This window comes from Bubalus kerabau, chromosome 5, assembly GCF_029407905.1.
Source record: "Bubalus kerabau isolate K-KA32 ecotype Philippines breed swamp buffalo chromosome 5, PCC_UOA_SB_1v2, whole genome shotgun sequence".
Classification (NCBI taxonomy): domain Eukaryota; kingdom Metazoa; phylum Chordata; class Mammalia; order Artiodactyla; family Bovidae; genus Bubalus; species Bubalus kerabau.
Window position 1 is genome coordinate 14,895,791 of NC_073628.1, and position 24,681 is coordinate 14,920,471.

Sequence of the window (24,681 nt, forward strand, 5' to 3'; positions counted from 1 at the left end):
GCACAGGGCCTCATGGCTACGCACAAGGTCTGCCTAGGGGCTTCCTTGGAACATACCAGCCTAGTGAAAGCCTAGAGGCCCCACAGGCACACAAAAGATGTCTTACTAGAAGCTGTATAGCTATAAACGAGCTCAGCTTCTGCCTAAAGCCCTCCTAGTAAGACACGAGCTGAGCATCTGCCTAGAGCCCTCATGGTCCCACAGGAGCTGAGCATCTGCCTTGAGGCCTCTAGACAGACATGAGGTGCACACCTGTCTAGAGGCCTCATAGGAACACAGAAGATGAGCATCTCCTGAGAGGCCTCAAAGTTATACACCAGCTGAGAGTCTGCCCTAGGGCCTCATAGTTATACAGGAGCTGAGCATCTTCCTTGAAGCTCCAGACAGGCACATGAGAGCGTCTGCCTAGAGGCCTCTTTTTATTTACAAGTGAGAGTCTGTCTGAGGCCTTTAGACAGACATGAGCTGAGCATCAGCCTAGAGCCCTCATAGAAACACAGGAGCTGAGTGTCTGACCTGAGTCCTCATAGTTACACACAAGCTGAGCATCTACTAGAGGCCTGCTGGTTATACACATGCTGAACGTCTGCCTAGAAGCCTCATTGGCTCACAGGATCTGAGAGTCTGCCTAGAGGCCTCACAGGAACACAGGAGAGGAGCTTCTGTGTAGAGGCCTCATAATTACACAGGAGATGAGCGACTCCCTTGAGGCCTCTAGACAGAAACAAGCTGAGCGTCTACCTAGAGGCTTCTTAGACCCATCAGTGGCTGAGTGTTGGCTCTAGGCTTCATGGATCCTCAATAGCTGAGCGTCTGCCTAGAGGCCTCATAATTGTACACGAGCAGAGTGTCTGCATTGAGGCCTCATATTTATACATGATTATGTGTCTTGAAGCCTCTAGACAGATACGAGTGAGTATCTGCACAGAGGCCTCATAGACCTAGGCTTCATGGATCCTCAATAGCTGAGTGTCTGCCTAGAGGCCTCATAATTGTACACGAGCAGAGTGTCTGCATTGAGGCCTCATATTTATACATGATTATGTGTCTTGAAGCCTCTAGACAGATACGAGTGAGTATCTGCACAGAGGCCTCATAGACCCAAAAGAGCCAAGTGTCTGCCTAGAGGCCTCATAGTTACACACCAGCTGAGGCTCTTCCTTAGGGCTCATAGTTATACACCAGCCAAGCGTTTCATAGAGGCCTCATAGTTATACAGGAGCTGAGCACCAGCCTGAGTCCTCATAGTTGCACACAAGCTGAGCATCTGCCGAGAGGTCTCCTAGTTATACACCATCTTAGCATCTTCTCTGTGGCCTCGTATTTATACACGAGCTGAGGATATGCTTAGTGGCCTCATGGTAATACATGAGCTGAAATTCTGCTAGAAGCCTCATTGGACAGATGATCTGAGGGTGTGCCTAGAAGCCTCAAACTTATACATGAGCTTACAGTCTGAATAAAGCATCATTGTTATCCATGAGCTGCGAGTCTACCTACAGACCTCATAGTTATAAACAAGCTGAACCTCTAACTAGAGGCCTCATATTTGTTCACAAAGTGAGCATATGCCTGGAAGCTTCAAGGTACAACATGAGCAAAGTTCTAAATCCCAAGAAAACCACCATTCACAGAGAGACATGCACCCCACTGTTCACTGTAGCACAGCTTCCAATAGGCAAGGCAGGAACCACAAAATTTCCACCCACAGCTAAAGCTTAAACAAGATGTGGTACATATATACAGTGGACTATTAGCCATAAAAAGCATTACTGAAAGTATGGTACTTTCCACTCTTCTCTACAAGGTTGGACCTTGAAGGATCATATGTCAAGTGAAATGTGCTAGACAAAAAAAGAAACTAGCAAATAAAGAACATTCCTGGAAAAATTTAAACGAGATAAAAGGAGCTGAGAAATCAAAGAATCATATATAAAAAAAAAAAAGTAAAGGGCCAGTATGATATGCAGGAGGTTGGGACTAACATATACAAATCCATTACTCCAACATAAACACCAAGATCTATATATGTATGGATAATCCACAAGAATAATCTCATTTCCTCCTTCCTTCCACATTCACATAAAATCTGTATCTCTGATAGATACTGCAGAAGATTCTGATGTTCAGCACACAGAACTTTTCTTGACCTTCTGCAATAAGCTCTATGGAAAAAGATTCCAAAAAGGAAAGATATCCTGAGATATCCTGTGTGTATATGTCATAACTGATTCAAGCAGCTGTATACTGACGAAAAGTACAAAACTGCAAATCAACTACATCTAGCATAGCATCTAAATGAGAGAAAATAAAAAGAAATACAAGAAATATCTATTTCATTCCCTGTGACCTCCCTGACTTGGGCTGCTAACCCGCCCCTGGAGTCTAAGGAGGCTTTGTTCCCATGGCTGGACTGTGTTTGGTCATGATGCTAGAAATCTGAAAGTAAAAGTGTTTGTTAGACTCTTTGCAACTCTGAGGACTGCAGTCCGCCAGGCTCCTCTCTCCATGTTCTCTAGGCATGAATGATGGATTAAGTAGCCGTCCCCTTCTCCAGGGGTTCTTCCCAACGAACATATTGAACCCTGGTATCCTACATTACAGACAGGTTCATTAACATCTGAGCTACCAGGGAAGCCCCCACCAGGGGTGTGGTCGTGATACTGGGAAGGGGGCCCTTAGGTTAGAGCCCTAGCACACCTGCACTGTCCGGCTGGCTCGGTCTGTGACCACACTCCCTCGTGCGACCAAAGGATGGGGGCACGATGGGGGCACACCCTTTGACTTCGAGGACTTCAGAAAACCCCTAGTTGCCAGGGGTCCTGCTGATGGGGTCCCCAATTCAAGTCTCCACCCTGAGAGGGCGGCCTCCTAGGCAACTCAGTGGGGTTGCATCCCAGGACATGAGTTTCAGATGTTCATGGTGAACATGGTTCAGCCTTCTGCAATAACCTCTATGGCAAAGGATCCCCCCAAAGAAGAGAGATGCTGTACGGACATGTCATAATGGAATTAGGTGACTGGATGCTGACAAGCACAAAATTAGAGATTCAAGAAAAGTAAAAGAAAAGGAATGCCTATTTTGTTCCTGCCAGTCTCCCTGACTTGGACTGCTAACCCGTCCCTGGAGCCCGAGCAGGCTCGGGTCCCATGGCTGCATGGGATGGGGCAGACAAAGTGGAACAGGCGCCCGTAAGCGAGCCTCCTCTTCAACCTGTCCTGTCTGGCTTGCTTGGCTGGGAACAGTGTACCCACTGTACCCAGCCCTCTGACCTCCAGCCCTTGGTGAAATTCACCTAGCCTCTAGGTCACCTGCTGCTAGGGTTCCCATGTCAAGCCTCCTTCCTGAGAGTGCAGCCTCCTAGGCCCGCTCAGCACGGCTTGTGGTTCAGGTTGGGAGCAGCCCGGAGCGGGTGGTGGTGAAGCTTCAGGGGGAAGAAGCAGTGAGACACAAACCCTTGAGTGTTTCCTCAGGCACATTCCCCTCAAATTCACAGCTTTGGCAATCCAATCTCCCCCAAGGATCTCACGGCCCCAGGAATGAGAGTTGGGCCTGAAGAAGGATTGTCACCCTGTGCACATTTCCTGGAACTATAACTTGACTACCAGTGCTGACTCACACCTCCAACTCACAAGTCCTGGGGGGCTCTTAATGATAACTGCCCTCAGGAAACACCCCGGGGCTGGTATTTCAAACACAAATGCCAAACACAGCCAACTTTCAAGAAGCCATCTGCAACAGGTAAATTGTCCTCGTACCCTTTAATGAAAAAGAAAAAAACAATAAAATAACACCGAATGGCCATGGGACAAGATGCTCAGCATCCTTAAATAGTACAGGAAAATAGAAAAATGACAACCAAGGTCAAACCATACCACTCAGAATGGCCATTACCAAACGTCTACTAGCAATAAATGTAGGAGAGAGCTGGGAGGGGTGGGAACCCCCCTATGCAGTCAGTGGAAATGGACATTGGCAAGAGTCACTCGAAAGGAGACTCTGAATGCTAGGGGAAAAAAAAAAAACACAACTCTCAAGAGACCAGAGCTAGGATCTGACATTCCCACACCTGGGCCTTTAGCCCAAGGAAACCAGTCTTCAAAAAGACAAAGGCACCCCGGCATTCACAGTAGCTACTACAGTAGCCAAGACACAGAACCATAGAATTGCCCCCGACAGCTGAGAGCTTACACAAGATGTGCTGTATGTGTACGTGTGTGTGTGTGTGCGCGCACACACAACAGGGACTATTACTCAGCCACAAAAAAGCACCACTGAAATGATGAAATTATGCCACTGGTCTCCAGAAGGGTGGACCTTGGAGATTCATACTCTAAGTGAAATCAGCCAGATGCACAAAACTGCAGATGATGAACCTTTGAGGCAGAATAAAAAAAAAGAGAGAGAAAAAGAGAACTAATTTACAACACAAAAGGATCCTCTGAGGAGAATTAACCCAGTTCAGTTTAGTTGCTCAATTGTGTCCAACTCTTTGCGACCCCATGGACTGCAGCAAGCCAGGCCTCCCGTTCATCACCAATTCAATTAACCCAAGCAGGCAATTAAAGAAAACAAAAAACAGTACTGGGTCAAGATGAATTAGGAGATTGGAACCAACAAATACATGGAAAGCCCTTACACAGAAGTCTGTCTATAAGAATCCACAAGGATTTCCTCTTTCCTTCCTTTGACATTCTCACAAAATTGACATCTCTGATAGATACTGCACAAGGATCTGATGTGCAGCACAGGGAATTTTTCTCTACCTCTACAATCACCTCTGTGGAATAAGAACCCAAAAAAGAATAGCTGTGCTGCATGTATATGTCACAACTGAATCAAGCATCTGTGCACTGAAGACAAGCTCAAACTCCAAATCAACTCTACTCAAACATAGCACGGGCATGAGATTTAAGAAAACGAAAAGAAATAACAGCAATATCTATTTCATTCCTTCCAGCCTCCCTGGCTTGGGCTGCTACCCCTTCCCTGGAACCTGAGCAGGCTTGGTTCCCATGACTGGGATGGGGCATGGCATCAGAGAGGGGGCCCTTAATTTAGAGCCCAAGTACACTTGCACTGTCTGGTTGGCTCAGTCTGGACCACATGCCCTCGTGCACCCAAAGGATGGGGGCACACCCTCTGCCTTCAAGGACCTTGGAAAGCTCACCTAGTCACCAGGGGTCCTGGTGATGGGGTCCCCAATTCCAAGTCTCCATCCTGAGAGTGCAGCCTCCTAGGCACCTCAACAGGAGTTGTGGCCCAGGCTGGAATGAGTCTGAAGAGGAGGGAAGAAACTTTAGGGAGAAGTAGTGACACAGAAGCCCTGGAGTGTTGCTCAGGCCCATTCCATTAGAATTGCCAGCCCAGGAAGCTGACTCTCCTTAAGGCTCTATTTGGCAGGAGGCCCAGAGTTGAGAATGAAGAAGTGCTGCTGCCGTGTGGACATTTCCTGTAACTACAGCTTGATCACCTGGGCTGAGGGACACTTTTCAATTCACAAAGGCCCGTGGGCCTGCTCCTTTCCAGTAGTCATGTATGGATGTGAGAGTTGGACTATAAAGCAAGCTGAGCTCTGAAGAATTGATGCTCTTGAACTGTGGTGTTGGAGAAGACTCTTGAGAGTCCCTTGGACAGCAAGTAGATCCAACCAGTCCATCCTAAAGGAAATCAGCCCTGACTATTCATTGGAAGGACTGATGTTGAAGTTGAAACTCCAATACTTTGCCCACCTGATGCAAAGAACTGACTCATTTGAAAAGACCCTAATGCTGGGAAAGATTGAAGGCGGGAGGAGAAGGGGACAACAGAGGATGAGATGGTTGGATGGCATCATCGACTCAATGGACATGAGTTTGAGCAAGCTCTGGGAGATGGTGAAGGACGGGAGCCTGGCATGCTGCAGTCCATGGGTTCACAAAGAGTCGGACATGACTGAGCGACTGAACGACTACAAACAGTAAGTGCTGGAGAGGGTGTGCAGACAAGGGAACCATCCTCCATGGATGTTTGGGATGAACGTTGGTAACAGCCACTATGGAGGACACTGGGAGGGTTCCTTCAACCATGAAAATGAAACTAGAAAGCTTCCTAATACCATGCACAAAATAAACTTCAAATTATAAATATCGAAATGTAATGATGGGTATTATGAAAATCTTGAGAAAAATATAAACAGGATACAATTTGACATAAAATGTAGCAAGTTTGTTGAGGATCTACCTCCTAGGATAATGAAAAATAAACCACAAATCAGAAAATGGGACCTCTTTAACCACCAAACCATTTCCATTCCAAAGGAAACCCTAAACGAGAGAGACAATCTTCAGAATAGGAAGAAAGATTTGCAAAGGAAGATACCCACAAGGGATTCATCTCTAAAACATACAGACAGCTCGTGCAACTCAATAGAAAAAATAAATACAACCCAAGAACAAAATGGACCAAAGATTGAAGTGGATATTTCTCTGAGGAAGGCCTGCAGATTGCACTTAGGCACATGAAAAGATGCTCAGCATCACTAAGTGTTAGAAATATGCAAATCAAATGAGTCCAATGAGGCAATCACTCACATTGGTCGGAATGGCCATCTCAAAACATCTTGAAGAATAAATGCTAGGACTTCCCTGGTGGTCAGTGGTTAAGAAGCTGTCTGCAAATGCAAGAGTCACAATTTCAGTCCCTGGTCTGGGAAGATTCCACATCTATGGGACAACCAAGCCTTTGAACCACAACCACTGAGTCCTTGTGCCAGAACTACTGAAGCCTGGCACTCAAGAGCCTGTGTTCTGCAACCGGAAGCCACCACAGTGAGAAACCTGCACGGTGAAACTAGAGAGCAGCCTCTGCTCGCCGCAGATAGAGAAAGTCTGCACTCAGCAACCAAGCCCCAGTGCAACCAAAGACAAAGGAATAAATAAAATTGTTTAAGAAAGAATAAATGCTGGAGAGGGTATGGAGACAAGGGAACCCTCCTAAACTGTTGGTCACAATCCACATATGAACATCCAGCAGGGAGAACAGTATGGAGGTTCATTTAAAAAATACCATAGAAATACTTTAGGACTCAGCAATCCCACACCTGGGCACAAACCTGGAGAAAATAAAAAATTTAAAAGACACAGGAACCCCAGAAATCTTGGCCCCACAAGGTTCAATAGACAAGGCTGGGAAGCAAGCTAACTAGAAATCACAGTTGAATGGATATATGATAGGATACACGTACATAATGCAATATTTCTCAACCACAAAGAAGCAGGAAATACTGCTAAGTCCAGCTTCAGGAAAGAAGCTTGAGATGATCATTCCAAGTGAAGTAAGGAAGACAAGGACAGACATGTGTCATATGATATCACTTCTAGGTGTAATAGAAAAATGCATACAAATGAACTTCATTACAAAGGAGAAACAGCTTCACAGACTTAGAAAAAGAAACTTGCAGTTACCAAAAAAGAAATGTGGAGGGTGTGCAGGGAGTAAAGAGCTGGTTCAGAACAATAATACACCTTATAAACACCTTATACACCTTATAAACACCTTATACACCTTAGAACAGTAGCTGTTGCTTAGTCACTCAGTCCTGTCTGACTCTCTGCAATCCCATGAACTATAGCCGGTCAGGCTCCTCTGTCCATGGGATTTCCCAGGCAAGCCTATTGGAGTGGGTTACCATTTCCTACTCCAGGGGATCCTCCTGACCCAGGGGTTGAACCCGTATCTCCTGCTAGTCTCCTGCATTGCAGGCAGATTCTTTACCATTGAGCCAGCAGGGAATCCATTAAACAGATGCTGAAGGGCTCCTAATGGTCACAAGTCCAACGGGGTTTTAAATGACACCTGCCCTCAAGAAATGTCCTGGGATAAATCATCAGAAAAGAATTCCAAACAGGGCCAAGTTTCAGGAAGCCAGTTTCAAGAGGCAAATTGAACTCACAAGGCATAAAACATTAAAAGCACATGGAAAGATACCCCACATCAATAATTATTAAATCAATGCCAATCAAAACTACCATTGGTATCACCTCACACTGGTCACAATGGCCATCATCAAAAAGATCTACAAAGAATAAATACCGCAGAGGATGTACAGAAGAGGGAATCCTCCTACAATCTTGGTGGGAATGCAAATGGTGAAGCCACTATGGAAAACAGCACGGAGGTTCCTCAAAACGCTAAACACAGAGGTATCATATGATCCTGCAATCCCATTCCTCTTCTTAGGTCCAGAGGAAAATCACCTTTCAAAGTGACACATGCATCTTGATTTTCAGGACAGCACTATTTACAATAGTCAAGACACAGAGTCCACTGACAGAAAATGAAGACTAGGTGGTACATCTATACCCTGGAATACTACTCAGCCATAGAACAGATAATCATACTGGCAGCAGCGTGGATGAACCAAGAAATTATTCTATGCGAGTTAAGTCAGAGAGAAACAGACAATACCCTAAGATATCATGTAGAGGTGGAATCTATAAATTCATACTAATGAACTAATGTACAAAACAGAAACAGACTCACAGCCTGAGAAAACCAGATTATGATTATATCATCAAAAGAGAGTTTGAAGGGAGGGATGAATTAAGAGTATGGGATGAAAATATACATACTCAGTTCAGTTCAGTTCAGTTCAGTCCAGTTGCTCAGTCGTGTCCGACTCTGCGACCCCATGAATCGCAGCACGCCAGGCCTCCCTGTCCATCACCAACTCCCAGAGTTCACTCAGACTCATGTCCATCAAGTTCGTGATGCCATCCAGCCATCTCATCCTCTGTTGTCCCCTTCTCCTCCTGCCCCCAATCCCTCCCAGCATCAGAGTCTTTTCCAATGAGTCAGCTCTTCGCATGAGGTGGCCAAAGTACTGGAGTTTCAGCTTTAGCATCATTTCTTCCAAAGAAATCCCAGGGCTGATCTCCTTCAGAATGGACTGGTTGGATCTCCTTGCAGTCCAAGGGACTCTCAAGAGTCTTCTCCAACACCACAATTCAAAAGCATCAAATCTTCGGCGCTCAGCCTTATTCACAGTCCAACTCTCACATCCATACATGACCACAGGAAAAACCATAGCCTTGACTAGATGGACCTTTGTTGGCAAAGTAATGTCTCTGCTTTTGAATATGCTATCTAGATTGGTCATAACTTTCCTTCCAAGGAGTAAGCGTCTTTTAATTTCATGGCTGTAGTCACCATCTGCATGTATCAAGTCGATAATGAAAAAGGACCTACTGGATAGAACAGGGAACTCTCCTGAACAAACTGTAATAACCTACATGAAAAAACAGAAGAACAGATATATGTCTATGTATAACTGAATCAAATTCATGTACACCTAAAACTAAACATCAGAAATCAAACTTTACTCCAATATAAAATAACAATTCCATTACAAATTAAATTAACTGGGCTCGGTCTAGGGGAAGCCAGACTGTGATTACCCCTGTGAATTGGATCTGTGATGTGCTGTGATATTAATATGACTCATGCGAAGCTGCCTGACCTCATGTGCATGCAACAAGATGAAGAGAAAAAAAAGTATCACAGGTAAATCAGGGCAACACCCTTAATTCAGAGGATGGGAATCTCAGAGGGGACGAGACACACTGCAGGTAAAGAGCAGACGGGGGTCTCCAGGTACAGGATCCTGACCGTGTAGGTGGGGTGAACTCACACAATCTCCAGGACTGAACCGGGGACACATGTCCTCAGTCTCCAAGGCGACACCTCCTCCCCAGTCCCCGCACCTGGGGCCCCTCGACCCTTTGTTAAAACACCAGGTCTCTGCTGGTTGGACCCCTAAGGCAGAAACGAGGGGGTTCCCGTAACCTCCTGGGACGGTAGGAAGAAGGGTAGGGTCGGTCTCCTCTCCCCACATTGTCCCACAGAAGTCCTCCCCTTTCCCTTTGGTTCTGTGATATTAACTGTTTCTACAGCTGTCATGATCATGTTGAAGGCACTACCTTGGTTCTGGCAGGCTCGGTCCTTTCTTGTCCTGCTGAGGAGCTGAGAAAACACCAGACGCAGGGCTGGAAGACGAGGGGCAGGTCTGGTCTCTGCTGAGTAGGACGGTCGACCTGAAGGAGGTCACGGCAGCAACCTCACCTGATCCCACTGGCTTTTTGCCTGATCCGCGTGCCCTGCAGTCAATCCACCAGATGCCTGCCCCCCTTCTCCCCATGCTCATGCTGGAATAATTACCAGGTAGCCCACCTGAGGAGTCCCCAGGAGCCCCAGGGAGGGTGAACCTCGCAGGGGTAAAGAAGCAAACAGGTACAAGCCTGTGTAAAGTGAATACACTAAAGTATTCATTCCTAAACACAAGTGAAGCTCTCACGTGTTCTTCCCTCTTTCTTAGCTTTGTGTGTGGGGTCTCCCAGCACACGATCCTGACCATGCAGAGGGGGTGAGACTCACACAGTCCCCAGACCCCCCACCTGGGGTCACACGTCCCCTCGGTCAGGACACCATGGCTGTGGTCAGCGGGCCCCCAGTGTGTAAACCAGCCAGGTCCCTGGGGCCTCCTGGGACCCTAGAAAGAAGGGAAGGGTCCTCTCCTCTCCCCACAGTGGTCCCTGAGAAGTCAGGCCCCTCCTGTCTTCACTTGGTTCTGTGTGATCTTTTGCTGGTTTGAAAGCTCGTGCTAGAGTTGAACACACTACCTTGGTTCTGGCGGGCTCTGTCTTTCCTGTCCTGCTGAGATGATGAGGAAACAGGAGAGCTGGGCTGAAGGATAGGGGGCAGCCCTGTTCTCTTCTGAGGAGAGTCGACCGGAAGGAGATCACAGCGGCAACCTCACCTGCTGCCCATTGACTTCTTGCCTGATCCCTGGAATCAGTTCAGCACGTGAACCTGCCTCCCTACTCAACCTGAATGTGCTGGAAAATTGGAATGATTACAAGGTAGCCCACCTGAGGCGCCTCCATGACCCAGGGAGGGGGAACCTGGCAGGGGGAGAGACTAAGAGCCCACCGCAGCCCTGACCCCGGGAGGGCCACGGAGCCCCCCCAGAGAAGAGCACATTGCCCAGAGCAGCCACCTCAGCTCCAGACCCCAGACATCTGAGCGCTGACATTCAGACACAGGTGCGCAGTTTTCCAGGACAGAGGCAAGCCAGGTCCTACCCAGGTCCCCAGTCCTAGTGTAGACAGAATAGGGTCAGGTCTGAATGTTCTCACTGTAGAAGCACACGGTCACGTGTAAACATCGTCAGTGTAGACAGGACTTGGAGAGGTCTAAGTCTCTCATGTAGACAGACCTTGGTCAGGCTTAGACTATCTTAAAGCTGCTCTCCCCAGAGGCACAGGGTGTCTCACTGTTGGAGGAGGCTCACCCTCGTGTGGACTAGGATGTGGGTTTCTTGAATAAGAAATCATCGCTGGGCTCCACACTTCACCCACATCAGGAAACTGAAGGAATCTGTGTCATTAAGCATTTCAACTGGCAAAACAAAAATGTTACCATTTCTGTAGCCACGTGATGGTCAGGATCCAGGGGAGAGCCAGGAATTTCTTAGAGTATAGCCCAGTGTCCTGTAAAGACAGACAGGAAGTGGCCCGATTCCAGCATCCAAGGCTTAACAGCAGGAGACTGCCACACTGGAAGACTTCTGGAAAAATATATTCTTTATCAGAGAAAAATGTATTGTTGAGATTACAAGCATATTATTATTTGTGAACCTAAACTATTCTTAAAACCTTTGCACCCTGATCTTTGTGGTTCCCGTTGGTTCCTTTGTATTCAGATTTTCTAGGTAGAAACAAGCCATCATTTCTAATCAGTTTCTTCTAATTCTGTATTTCTTATTATATGTATGAAAGGTCAGACTTGAGAAAAAATTCCTGCAAACAATTAGTGACTCATGGAGCCCATTAACTGCACACACTTTGTCTTCTAAGTTTCATTTTTCTCCCTGAAGAAACCTGAAAAAATAGTCCCCCTGATGTTTTTGCCTCTCTGTTTAAACTGAGCTAAAATAAAAATGATATTCATAGCAACAGATAAGAGTTTTTGAGGTTTGATATGTTATACCAGGGTAACAGGGGCTGGAGAAGATGGAACCTGTCTATGCTGTTGGTAGGCAGACAGCACCCTTAAAGTTTTGGGGTGTTGGTTCAAGTATGTGCCAGAATATTGTACAGACCCAAATTAAAACTGTTATAAAGTTTTCATTGGCAGGGTCGCCACCTTTGGGCATGACAGTGTCCTGCAGTCCTGTGGCAGTTTCCCACAACAGCAACTTTTAAGGTTTTCCTTCTAGTACTTAATATTCACAAAAATTGCTGGGCTCCTCATGACACTCGCTCTCATGAAATCTCCAGAGATAAAGAATGAAAATGCAAAGTAGGTCAAACTATCAGAAGAAAATCAGATCAGATCACATCAGATCAGTCGCTCAGTCATGTCCGACTCTTTGTGACCCCATGAATCGCAGCACGCCAGGCCTCCCTGTCCATCACCAACTCCCGGAGTTCACTCAGACTCACGTCCATCGAGTCTGTGATGCCATCCAGCCATCTCATCCTCTGTCGTCCCCTTCTCCTCCTGCCCCCAATCCCTCCCAGCATCAGAGTCTTTTCCAATGAGTCAACTCTTCACATGAGGTGGCCAAAGTACTGGAGTTTCAGCTTTAGCATCATTCCTTCCAAAGAAATCCCAGGGCTGATCTCCTTCAGAATGGACTGGTTGGATCTCCTTGCAGTCCAAGGGACTCTCAAGAGTCTTCTCCAACACCACAGTTCAAAAGCATCAATTCTTCAGCGCTCAGCCTTCTTCACAGTCCAACTCTCACATCCATACATGACCACAGGAAAAACCATAGCCTTGACTAGACGAACCTTTGTTGGCAAAGTAATGTCTCTGCTTTTGAATATGCTATCTAGGTTGGTCATGACTTTTCTTCCAAGGAGTAAGCGTCTTTTAATTTCATGGCTGCAGTCACCATCTGTAGTGATTCTGGAGCCCAGAAAAATAAAGTCTGACACTGTTTCCACTGTTTCCCCATCTATTTCCCATGAAGTGGTGGGACCAGATGCCATGATCTTCATTTTCTGAATGTTGAACTTTAAGCCAACTTTTTCACCCTCCACTTTCACTTTCATCAAGAGGCTTTTGAGTTCCTCTTCACTGTCTGCCATAAGGGTGGTGTCATCTGCATATCTGAGGTTATTGATATTTCTCCCGGCTATCTTGATTCCAGCTTGTGTTTCTTCCAGTCCAGCATTTCTCATGATGTACTCTGCATATAAGTTAAATAAGCAGGGTGACAACATACAGCCTTGACGAACTCCTTTTCCTATTTGGAACCAGTCTGTTGTTCCATGTCCAGTTCTAACTGTTGCTTCCTGACCTGCATACAAATTTCTCAAGAGGCAGATCAGGTGGTCTGGTATTCCCATCTCTTGAAGAATGAGGTAAATACAATCTATAATTTTTTTTTAAGAAAGTGTAAGAAAAGGTTCTTTTAAGAACCTCTTCTCTTTCAATTGAGAAAAGGTTCTCAATTAGGTGAATAATTAGACACAAGACAATCAGAATGACAATCTATCACCATAGAGAAGTCCAAAAGACCACTCTCAAAAAAGTCTAGAGACAAAAAATGCTACAGTGGGGTGAAGAAAAAAGACTCTTATATAGTGCTGGTGAAATTTTATTGGTAATTGTTGCTAGTGAGGACATATCTAGCTGTGCATTTTAATGGTTGAAACAGATGAACCATATGATCTGGCAGTCCAACTTCTGGGAGCGCATGTGGAGAAAATCAGATTTTGGAAAACTCATGCACACAATTATGCACCACAGCAATTCACAAAATAGCCCAGATATGGAAATAAGCAAATGTACATGGACAGGTGAATGGATAAAGAAAAAGTAATACATTGATACAACGAAATATGACTCTGACTTTAAACAAATAATGCCAACTGCAGGGACACAGATAAATCAAGAGGTAAAGTTAGACGGAGAGAGAAAATTATTACATGATTTTTTTTCATATGTATTTTCAGGTATATGTATTTTTCAGGTACAGGTGGGAAAGAGTACTCATTATGTGTGTGCGTCCTAAGAGGCTTCAGTACTATGGACTGGAGCATGCCAGGCTTCTCTGTTCACGGGATTCTCCAGGCAAGGGTTGCCACGCCCTTCTCCAGGGGATCTTCCTGACCCAGGGGATTGAGCCTGCGTCTCCTGCATCTCTTCCATTGGCAGGCGGGTTCTTTACCACCAGCACCACCTGGGAAGCCCTACGCAGAGTACATCATGTGAAATGCCAGGCTAGATGAATCACAAACTGGAATCAAGATTGCCAGGAGAAATATCAATAACCTCAGATATGCAGATGACACCACCCTTATGGAAGAAAGTGAAGAGGAACTAAGCCTCTTGATGAAGGTGAAAGAGGAGAGAGGAAAAGCTGGCTTAAAACTCAACATTCAAAAAACTAAGATCATGGCATCTGGTCCCATCAATTCACAGCAAACAGATGGGGAAACAATGACAGATTTTATTTTCTTGGGTTCCAAAATCACTGCAGATGGTGACTGCTGCCATTAAATCAAAAGACGCTTGCTCTTTAGAAGAAAAGCCATGACAAACCTAGACATATTAAAACACAGAGACATTACTTTGCTGACAAAGGTCCATCTAGTCAAAGATGGTTTCTCCAGTACTCATGTATGAATGTGAGAGCTGGACCATAAAGAAGGCTGAGTGCTGAAGAATTGATGCTTTTGAACTGTGGTATTGAAGAAGACTCTTGAGAGTCCCTTGGACTGAAAGGAGATCAAACTGCTGCTGCTACTGATGCTAAGTCACTTCAGTCGTGTCCGACTCTGTGTGACCCCATGGACAGCAGCCTACCAGGCTCCCTGGTCCCTGGGATTCTCCAGGCAAGAACACTGGAGTGGGTTGCCATTTCCTTCTCCAATGAAGGAAAGTGAAAAGTGAAAGTGAAGTCGCTCAGTCATGTCCGACCCTCAGCGACCCCATGGACTGGCTCCTCCATGACCCCATGGACAGCAGCCTACCAGGCTCCTCCATCCATGGGATTTTCCAGGCAAGAGTACTGGAGTGGGGTGCCATTGCCTTCTCCGGGAGATCAAACTAGTCAATCCTAAAGGAAATCAGTCCTGAATATTCATTGGAAGAACTAATGCTGAAACTGAATCTTCAATACTTTGGTCACCTGATACGAAGAGCTGACTCATTAGAAAAGACCTTGATGCTGGACAAGATTGAAGGCAGGAGGAGAAGGGGATGACAGAGGACGAGATGGTTGGATAGCATCACCGACTCAATGGACAGGAGTTTGAGCAAGCTCTGGGAGATGGTGAAGGACAGGGAAGCCTGGGGTGCTGCAGTCTATGGGGTCGCAGAGAATTGGACAGGACTGTTGTTCAGTTGCTGAACAACAATTCAGGACTGAACAACACCCTTGAAGAGGCAGCAGAAAGATCCCTTCTCTGTGAGGTTCCCCTTCACTGCTACAAACCACTGTATAATAATTTGCAACCCTCATGCATATAATAATTTGCATTTCACCATATCCCATACTGAATTGTGTTATTAAATATTCACTTGGGACCCAAGAACTCATCTCCCCAGTTATCTGCAAGGTTTTTGAGGACCCTTCACCACTTCTATTCCTCCACACCACCTATCACAGGGACTGAACAAAGATAATCAGACGATTTGATTGCTCGGGGTAAAGCTACTGACGAATAACCCAAAGCACAAAAATGATTTTGTTATATAGTATTATGGCACCCCACTCCAGTACTCTTTCCTGGAAAATCCCATGGACAGAGGAGCCTGGTAGGCTGCAGTCCATGGGGTCGCTGAGTCGGACACGACTGAGTGACTTCACTTTCACTTTTCACTTTCATGCACTGGAAGAGGAAAGGGCAACCCACTCCAGTTTTCTTACCTGGAGAATCCCAGGGACAGGGAAGCCTGGTGGGCTGCCGTCTACGGGGTCGCGCAGAGTCGGACACGACTGAAGCGACTTAGAAGAAGAAGAAATTATGAAATTTTAGGAATACATCTATCTCTGTATTAATGTTTTATGCCTTGTATTCTGCAATTCCTGAGCTCAAGTTTGGTTAGCTGAGCACCGGGAATGAGAGAGGGGCGTTTTGGAATGTGGGGTGAATGTTAAAGTGTATCAGGCCATCGAAAAAATGCCCATTTGAAATTAAAACAAACTGGATTACTGAGTTTGCCTAAACGGTAGAAGGTGTTTGCAGAGTTCATTTAAACACTGCAGCTCGCACCGAGTCTCGGAGGGGCATTACCTGCAGGACTGCTCCCAAATCCGCACCGCTAGGCACCTGTTTGGCGAGCTAGTGCTCTGCAAGATCTCAGGGACCATACCTGTTCGCGCTGTGCAGTCACCGCTCCTCCTCACCACCAGGCGGCGCCATGCAGCGCCGAGCAGAGCCGGGGAACGGATCGCACGACGCTCTCCCCGCACGCCCCGCTCCGACTGACGTCGACCCGGAAGTAGTCGCCGGCGCCCGGCCGGCCAGCAGCCTTAACAGCAGCAGGGCTCGGGAGGTTAGGTGCCCAGCTTCCCCAGCAAGGCGAGGGCCCTTCCGAGGCGGCGAAGGAGACGCCACCGCTTTCACTGGCGCCGAGGCTCAGGCGGGCGGTGCGCGAGCCGGTTGCGGGCACCTCGATGGTGGACTCACTAAATATTCGGTGGGCCCACGGCCCTGCCCGGTCTCTGAAGCCGCAGGTCACCGACCCCGCACCATGAAGGACGCAGAGTCTTCCTCGAGGGCAGCGTCCCGGCTGGACGGGGCTGCGGCGAGGCCGAGCCTCCGAGCTGGCCCTGTCGCCCGGCCTTGCCTGTAGGACGTTAGGGCCCGCGACCCGGCCCAGGCCTGACCGGCACCCGGCTCTTGTGTCCGCGCCACATTCGGCGCCCCCATCCCTGGCTTTGACGTGAGGGAGGGAGGCTCTGGTCCGGGGAGCCCCCGCCCGCCCGCCATGAAGACAGAGACGGAGATCCTGGCGCCGGAGCGCCCGGCCGGGCCCGGCGTCAGTCACCTGCTGAGTAGCCGGAAGCTGGTGGCCCTGGGGGCCGTACTCGGCTGGCTCCTGGTCATCCACCTCCTGGTCAACGTGTGGCTTCTGTGCCTTCTGTCTGCGTTGCTGCTGGTGCTGGGAGGATGGCTGGGCTCTGACGCCATCGTGGGGGCTTCAGGGCGGCTGCACCTGGAGCGCTTCATCCCAATGGCCGTCTGCCCCCCAAACCCCGAGGCTGAGAGGCAGCTGGAGCAGGAGATCGACCGCACCATCCGGATGATCATGCGGGACTTCGTGTCGTCCTGGTACCGCACGGTGAGCCAGGAGCCAGCCTTCGAGGAGGAGATGGAGGCAGCCATGCGAGGGCTGGTCCAGGAGCTCCGGAGGAGGATGGCCAGGGTGGACAGCCATGCTCTTGCCCAGAGGGTTCTGACTCTCTGCGGTTGTCACCTGCAGAGCTATATTCAGGCGAAGGAGGCCGCAGGGAAACAGAGTGGCCCAGGGGAGCCCTCCCAGCTCTGGGAGGCTTACTGCCGGGCCAGCGCTCCACACCCTGCAGTGCAGAGCCCCAGCGCTGAGGTCACCTACACACGTGGCATCGTGAATGTGTTGCTTCAAGGACTAGTACCGAAGCCGCACTTGGAGACCCGGACTGGCAGGCACATAGTGGTGGAACTCATTACTTGCAACGTCATCTTACCACTGATCAGCAAGCTCTCGGATCCGGACTGGATCCACCTTGTACTCGTGGGCATCTTCTCCAAGGCCAGAACTAACCCAGCAGGAGTGGCTAATCCACTCTGCCCAGCCAGTGCCCTGGAACAGCCCTCAGTGCCCACATCTCTGCCGCTGATTGTTGAGGTCCAGGGTCTCGCAGAAGCCCCTTCTCCAGCAGCAGCCCCAGTGCTCCTAAGCTGTAGTGAGCCAGACGGGCCTTCACACCCCTCCCCAGACGTTGAAGAAGGCCATGAAGCGCTGGAGGGAGATCTAGGGGGAGTGTTGGAGGAGAGAAAAGTCGAAAACAGCTCTTCTCATTTCCTGCAGCCTCTGTTCTTGTCAGAAGATGCAGAGCTGGAGTCCCCGGTGTCTGAACTGAGCAAAGAAACCATCATGCTCATGACCTCAAGCCCCTTCCTCTCTGCCAGTATTCAGGATGCCCTGTGTGCCCTCGGGGGCTCCCAGCCTCTGGAGCCTAAGGATGGCAAGGGACCCGAAGGAATAGAAGGAACAGAAGCTGAGGAGGGTCCAGGAACAGAAACAGAGCCGGGCCTGCTTGCCTCCATGCTGAATTCCTGCCCAGAGATCCAGATTGACACAGCGGACAAGGAGGGAGAGCAGGGAAATGATGCCTGTCTCTCAACTTTGCTGCCCAGTCCAGAGAGGATATGCCCCCCACGCCCCTCGTGTTTAGAGAAGGATCTCACCAATGGTGGGAGCTCCCTGGACTCCAGTCTGCCACAGGTCCTGCTCTCCTCCTCTCCACCTGGACCCCTCAGCTCAGCCACCTTCAACTTCGAGTCCCTGGGCAGTCCAGACGGCCCCGTGGTCATCCAGAACCTTCGCATCACCGGCACCATTACTGCTCGAGAGCACAGTGGCACCGGTTTCCACCCATACACGCTCTACACGGTGAAGGTAACACTTAGTGCATGGTCACCACTCTGGTCTGGGAATGGGTTTGGAAAGCAGTCGGTGAGGCCAGTGTTTGGAAGGAGGAAGTCTGCTCTTACTTAGTTTGCTCTGGTTAATTCAACCAGTATCGATATGGAGGGTCTGAAGCTCATGAGTGAAGCAGAGTAGGCTTCCACGACACTCTCACAGACCGTCCTAGAATCTCAGGGCTGTCACTGTGCTGGGAATCATATTTTTCCAGTGGATACAGCCCAGAAATCCTTTCCAGACTACTTCTTGCTAATTTCTTTTTTAAGTACTAATATCCTTTATACTTTGTTTTAGAAAGGAAGGTTGTTTACCTGTATATACCTCAAAAGGTGGCAAGTCCCTCTCCCTGGAGGTGTTTAAGTGTGGTAGTAGGAACTGCTTGGCAGAAGCGATAAGAAGGGGGTTCTTGAAGCAGCAGCTCCCTAAAGCTGATTTTGATAGAGTGAAAGTCGCTCAGTTGTATCTGACTCTTTGTGACCCCATGCACTATACAGTCCATGGAATTCTCCAGGCCGGAATACCAGAGTGGGTAGCCTTTCCCTTCTCCAGGGGATCTTCCCAACCCAGGGATCGAACCCAGGTCTCCCACATTGCAGGCAGATTCTTTACCAGCTGAGCCACAAAGGAAGCCCAAGAATACTGGAATGGGTAGCCTGTCCCTTTCCAGCGGATCTTTCTGACCCAGGATCGAACTGGGGTTTCTTGCATTGCAGGCGGATATTTTACCAGCTGAGCTATCAGGTTTTGATATAGGCTACCTCCAAGTTTCCCAGAAAGTTGTATTCTTAAAAAATAAGTAATCCTGGGACCCATTCTTGGGAAATTCTCATTCAGAATCCATTAGCACCTGTCAGAATCCATATTCTGACAGCAGGTTCTGCAGCCCAAGAGATTCTGAGGCCTAGCCAAGTTTGGAGACGTATCATATAGTGTCCCTCATGGAGCAGAATAGCCACAGAGAGCATCCTAGCTCCCAGGGGCTACGGATGTGAGAGCCCTCACCTGAATTCCACATGCATCTCTTATCTAGGCCTTTCCTTCTCAGTACTGGCCTGAGGGACTGCTTTGCTCATTCCAACTCACAAGGAACACCTCTGTCTGGCTCTAGACAAGCTTTCGACACCAGCCTCAGTCTCACCACTCTTCCATTGCTTGCCCACAGAATACCTTAACCAGACAGAAACACTAACTTACTCCTGATGAGAACAAGCACGTGTATCGTTCTCCCACAGCATTCGTTGTATCTTACACAGTCTCCCCCTGTAGGTATGAAGTTGCAGCTTTCATGCCATTCGGGGCGTTCTCTCTGGGGGGACATTCAGCACTGCTGTCTTTTCCCACATGCCAGCCCTCCTCACATATGAAGACAGCCGACTGTGACCCCATAAAATATCTCCAGTCTTCACATGTCTTCTCGTCATACAGACAGATGATCTGTCCTTGGAAAGAAAGATTCAGTGTTGCTCCAAGAATAATAATTAATCAGCCCCAAGCAAAACAAAAACACATGTTCCTTTAGTGTAGTCCAGGCAAACAAATGATTGTTGTTCCTCAGCTGTTTTCGATTATTTGTTCTTCCCTCAAGTAATATAGATAATCACTGGTTTGAGAATAATGACAAGATGGTTGTCTCCCTATAACATCCAGCCTCATAATTTAGGGGTAAGAGAGCCGGTATCACTATCAGTGTCATACCTTCTGTTTTATCCTCTGTCTTTGGGATTTGAAAGTGGTTATGAGTAAACAGGGTTTGCAGGGAGAACTTTGAAATGGAAGGAGTGAAAGGCAGTGGAACTTCGTTTCCCACCGCCTCGGCCACCTCTGTTGGGAAAGGCATCGCATTGCATACAGCACCCCCCCTGGGATTTGAGCTGTTTGTTAGAGCTTAGAGCGGCAGTGGGGCCTGAGAGGCTAGGGACAGAACAGGAGCAGCGTGCTCGCTTGACCCTGCTCTGCGCTTACTGTGTGCCAGTGAGCTGGTGCAGCCAACAGACGTTCTCTCGACAGTATGAGACGGCCCTCGATGGCGAGAGCAGCGGCGGCCTGCAGCAGGTGGCCTACCACACCGTGAACCGCCGCTACCGCGAGTTCCTGAACCTGCAGACCCGTCTGGAGGAGAAATCGGATCTCCGAAAGTTCATCAAAAGTCAGGAGTTCCCCAGCCCCGGAATGCCTGCTTGCCTTTCGCACCGAGCCACCCTGATCTGAAAGGCTGGAGGCCTGTTGTCTGTGAAGAGGGTGGAAAGGGAGAATGCGGCCTTGAGGGTCCCGTGCTCCCTCTGTTTGCTTTTAGGTGTTCGGGGTTTTGGTGCGGGGCAGCACTCATGACATGCTTTCCGGGGTACTGCTTTGCCTCTGAATGCTTTGTTCTGGGGCCCCATCTAGTTTAAGCTTAAAAAAGAAACTTCCGTATTTCCACCTGTGCCTGTGAGAAGTTAAACAGGTTCATAGACTGGTTGCTGTTAAATATTAAACTGTTATCCAGAAATCCTTGCTGCCTTTCCTTTAACAAAAGGCTTCTTGGTGTGCCGTTTGGTTCTCATAAGGTACAGGAACAATAAGAAGACATAAAATTTAATTCATACCATAAAAGCTGTTGAGCAGCTACTCTGTTTTTTAAGAAAATGCCAAGTGAAAGTGAAAGTTGCTCAGTCATGTCTGACCCTGACTATACAGTCCATGGAATTCTCCAGGCCAGAATACTCGAGTGGGTAACCATGTCCTCCTCCAGGGGCTCTTCCCAACCCAGGGATCAAACCCAGGTCTCCCACATTGCAGGCGGATTATTTACCGGCTGAGCAACAGGGAAGCCCATGATCACTCAGATAAACATTTTTAATAAGTTGTGGCATAAATCATGGATTTCAGTTATAGGTTTTCTTTCTTAATAGCAATAGTTAATACTGAAAATATATGCTCAGTTCTCTACTAAGCTCATTTAGTTCTCATAAAAGTCTACAAGATAGATACTATCATTATCCTCATTCTACAGAAAAAAGCTAGGATTAAGCAGGTTGCCTAAGGCCATTATTACAGCAGAGATTGGAGCCAAATTTAAACTTGGGTAGTTAGACTTCAGGGCTGTTATGCATCCTACTCTAGTGACCTCTTATACCTTAATATTATCATGAATAATGGAAGTAGGCTCTCTGTATTATGTCCTTGGGTTATATCTCTAACTCCTGAAATAAAAAAACTCGCATGGAGGGAAGGCCCCAGGGGAGGGACTCTGAAGGGATGAGGCCCAGGCCTTGGTACCCAGCTCCCACCCCAACCTCAGGTCACTTCTCAGCTCAGTTCGCAGGTGAGGAGAAAAATCCCCAGGAAATACATTTGGCATTTCTGTGTCTTATATATGTGATGGATAATAAATGGAATAGTTCTTAGTAAATGTTAATCAATTAACTTTTTTTTTTAAAGATGTGAAGGGCCCTAAAAAGCTCTTTCCAGATCTTCCGTTTGGAAACATGGACAGTGACAGGGTGGAAGCCCGCAAGAGCCTCTTGGAATCGTTTCTAAAGGTCAGCATCCTCTGCTGTCATTGTAGCCACCAGACACCCAGGCCAAGGTGGGAGACCTGGGGACTGGAGTTTCTCTCTGAAGTCCTTCTTGTGTCTTTTCAGCAACTCTGTGCCATTCCTGAGATCGCGAACAGTGAGGAGATGCAGGAGTTCCTTGCTCTCAACACAGATGCTCGTATTGCCTTTGTCAAGAAGCCGTTTGTGGTCTCCAGAATAGACAAGGTATGAGCAGGACTGGGTGTTCAGCCTTAGTTTCTTGCAGGGAAGGGGGAGGCATGTTTGAAAGGCAAGGGAGCCGGGGGAAGGGAGAGCAGCACAGAGGAGTAAGTGGAACATGGACTGGGGTTTTCAAGACCTGTTACCAGTACTGCTGAGGGCATCATTGCTGAATGACCGTGAGCGTCAGTACTCCTGACGCTGTAAGCGTGCACAGGTCTCCTGGTGGTATCATGACGCTGTGATTTTAGGGGAAGGGTACAAGGGTCGGTTCACATCTCCACGGACAGGCGGGAGCAGGAAGGCCTCTTCTGGCGATGAAGGTCATTCCCAGCGTTAGTCACTCAGTATGGAGCCCTTAGGCAGGACACCGAGCTGGATTTAGATCTGTGTAGTGATTCTCTGCTGGAGAACAAGGTTCCAAATGGTATCTTGGAACCTTTGGAGACAGTAGCAGAGCATTTGAGCACCACACTGGAGCCTGTGAGCAGTGGTTTCTCACTGATTCTCACGTCTCCAGGACAGAAGTCTGAGGTTTGTGCTGATCAAAAATGCATGTGTTGTAAGAGGTTAGAAAGCGCTGACTCTTTGGCCGAAGAGGGGGTCTCCCTCTTCCAATCTAGACTTTAGGGGATAAAATGATAAAGTGGGACTTCAAGTGAGGGGTGTTCGGAGACATTCACTGCTATGAGGAGAAGACTGCAAACTAGGAAGGGATAAACACGGTGAAACCGCGGAGTTCCTTGCACGTTTGCTCACCCATGCTGATGTGTTCTTTCACTGATTTTTTTTTTTTTTTTAACCTTCACTGATTTTTTTCAACACCTGCCCCCTGGGTGCCCACTCAAAGCCACACGCTGTACTCATTGCTCATGACACAAGAGTGAGCAGGTACGGGCTCTCCCGGCAGACTACCATTCTGTGAATCTGGAGAGCGAACTGTATTTTCTCAGCTACATTCTCCACATCCATGCAGTTCACTATGTTCTTTCCCTGAGTTGCTGTCCCCTGGTCTCTACTGTGGTCCTCCTTGACCATGTCAATCTTGCCTTGGCTGTGCCAGCTGTGCTCCCCAAGGAGGACTAACACAGGATGAGACAAAGCCAGCGGCAGTGTTGATTAATAGCGAGAGTCACTAAAGGAAAAGTCAATGTTTCCTTCCATCTCGCTGATATTTTAGGGTTTCATTTGTTCGTTCTCTTTAGCAAAAATCTGTATGTTATTTTCTCATTCTGAGAAATAGAGATAGCTCTTACTCTTCAGCAAAGATTGTTTTATTTCATCCGTATGAATAGAGAACTTTGTATGAATTCCAGATCCTTAACTTTAACCTGAGTGTTTTTTGCCATTCTTTCTGTAGTTAGAGAAGAGGAATTGTTTGAACTAACTGGAAAACCAGTTTTTGTTGTTGTTGTTTTTTACAGTGAATTGCGCTGCACATTTTTATATCATAAATGTTTTTAGACTATTCCTTATTTTGATCATCTTTTTCACTCTTCCTTTTCTTTGTATATTCTTATGTGTATCACTTCCCCTTTGTCACATCTTGGTGAAAGTACTATCAATTTGAAAACTAAAAATCATTCTGTATGAAAAAAAAAGAAATTGAAAGTGAAAAGCATTTCACCAGCCTGCAGAACTCCCATATTTTTATTTGTCATGTTGTTTTGCCTTCTTTTCCCATGGAATCCATCGTCTGTCTTAACTCTGTGAGGAAGAAGATTTTCATGGCTGTGGAGGAAAGGGGAGAGAGTTGCCATTGAGTCATTAGCTGGTATCTGACCATGTGGATGGATAGGGCCCTGCTAGACAGGTCAGCTGGCTGCTCGTCCAGGATGCAGAAAGCACCTTGAGACAGCTGCTGCTGCTCGGTGGTGCCTGTCTAACCCCCCATCTGTGACCCCTGCAGATGGTGGTGAGTGCTATCGTGGACACGTTGAAGACCGCGTTCCCTCGCTCTGAGCCCCAGAGCCCTACAGAGGAGCTGAGTGAGGCTGAGACAGAAAATAAGCCCCAGACAGAAGGCAAGAAGGTTTCCAAGTAAGACACCCTTCCCAATTCTCAGGGGATCTCCGGTTTTCAGTCAAGGCCCATCCCTGCTCTGAGGTCCTAGAATAGAGGGGAGGGGTCATCTGTGCCTGTTTTTATGCAAAGTCAGACTGCGTAGCAAGCCCAAGGTCCTGCAGAGGTAGCCTGGCTTCATGTTGGTCTTGCCCTGGGAATCCAGGGCCCAAACTGACCAGGGAATTTTGACTA

General features: G+C 47.8%; 1 protein-coding gene and 1 long non-coding RNA gene across 6 annotated transcripts in view; one reads left to right on the forward strand and one right to left on the reverse strand.

The window, feature by feature from the left end:
* Positions 1-3,822: 3,822 nt before the first annotated feature.
* Positions 3,823-10,801, reverse strand: LOC129653669 (uncharacterized). Of its 2 annotated transcripts, XR_008715188.1 has the most exons (4): positions 10,660-10,801; positions 9,961-10,074; positions 5,172-5,279; positions 3,823-4,377 (listed from the first exon to the last, which is right to left on the reverse strand). It is a non-coding gene; the product is annotated as an uncharacterized LOC129653669 (long non-coding RNA). The 2 variants fall into 2 exon arrangements; XR_008715187.1 differs by lacking the exons at positions 3,823-4,377; positions 5,172-5,279 and adding an exon at positions 7,065-9,269.
* A 5,700-nt stretch (positions 10,802-16,501) lies between these two features.
* SNX19 (sorting nexin 19) overlaps positions 16,502-24,681 on the forward strand; it is a 36,277-nt gene continuing 28,097 nt past the window's right edge. For all 4 annotated transcript variants that reach the window (XM_055581156.1, XM_055581159.1, XM_055581157.1 and 1 more), the window contains exons 1-5: positions 16,502-18,661; positions 20,696-20,834; positions 22,109-22,209; positions 22,312-22,431; positions 24,335-24,465. In XM_055581156.1, coding sequence (XP_055437131.1) covers positions 16,988-18,661; positions 20,696-20,834; positions 22,109-22,209; positions 22,312-22,431; positions 24,335-24,465 — 2,165 coding nt within the window. In that variant the 5' untranslated portion in view covers positions 16,502-16,987. The remainder of the gene's footprint in view (positions 18,662-20,695; positions 20,835-22,108; positions 22,210-22,311; positions 22,432-24,334; positions 24,466-24,681) is intronic.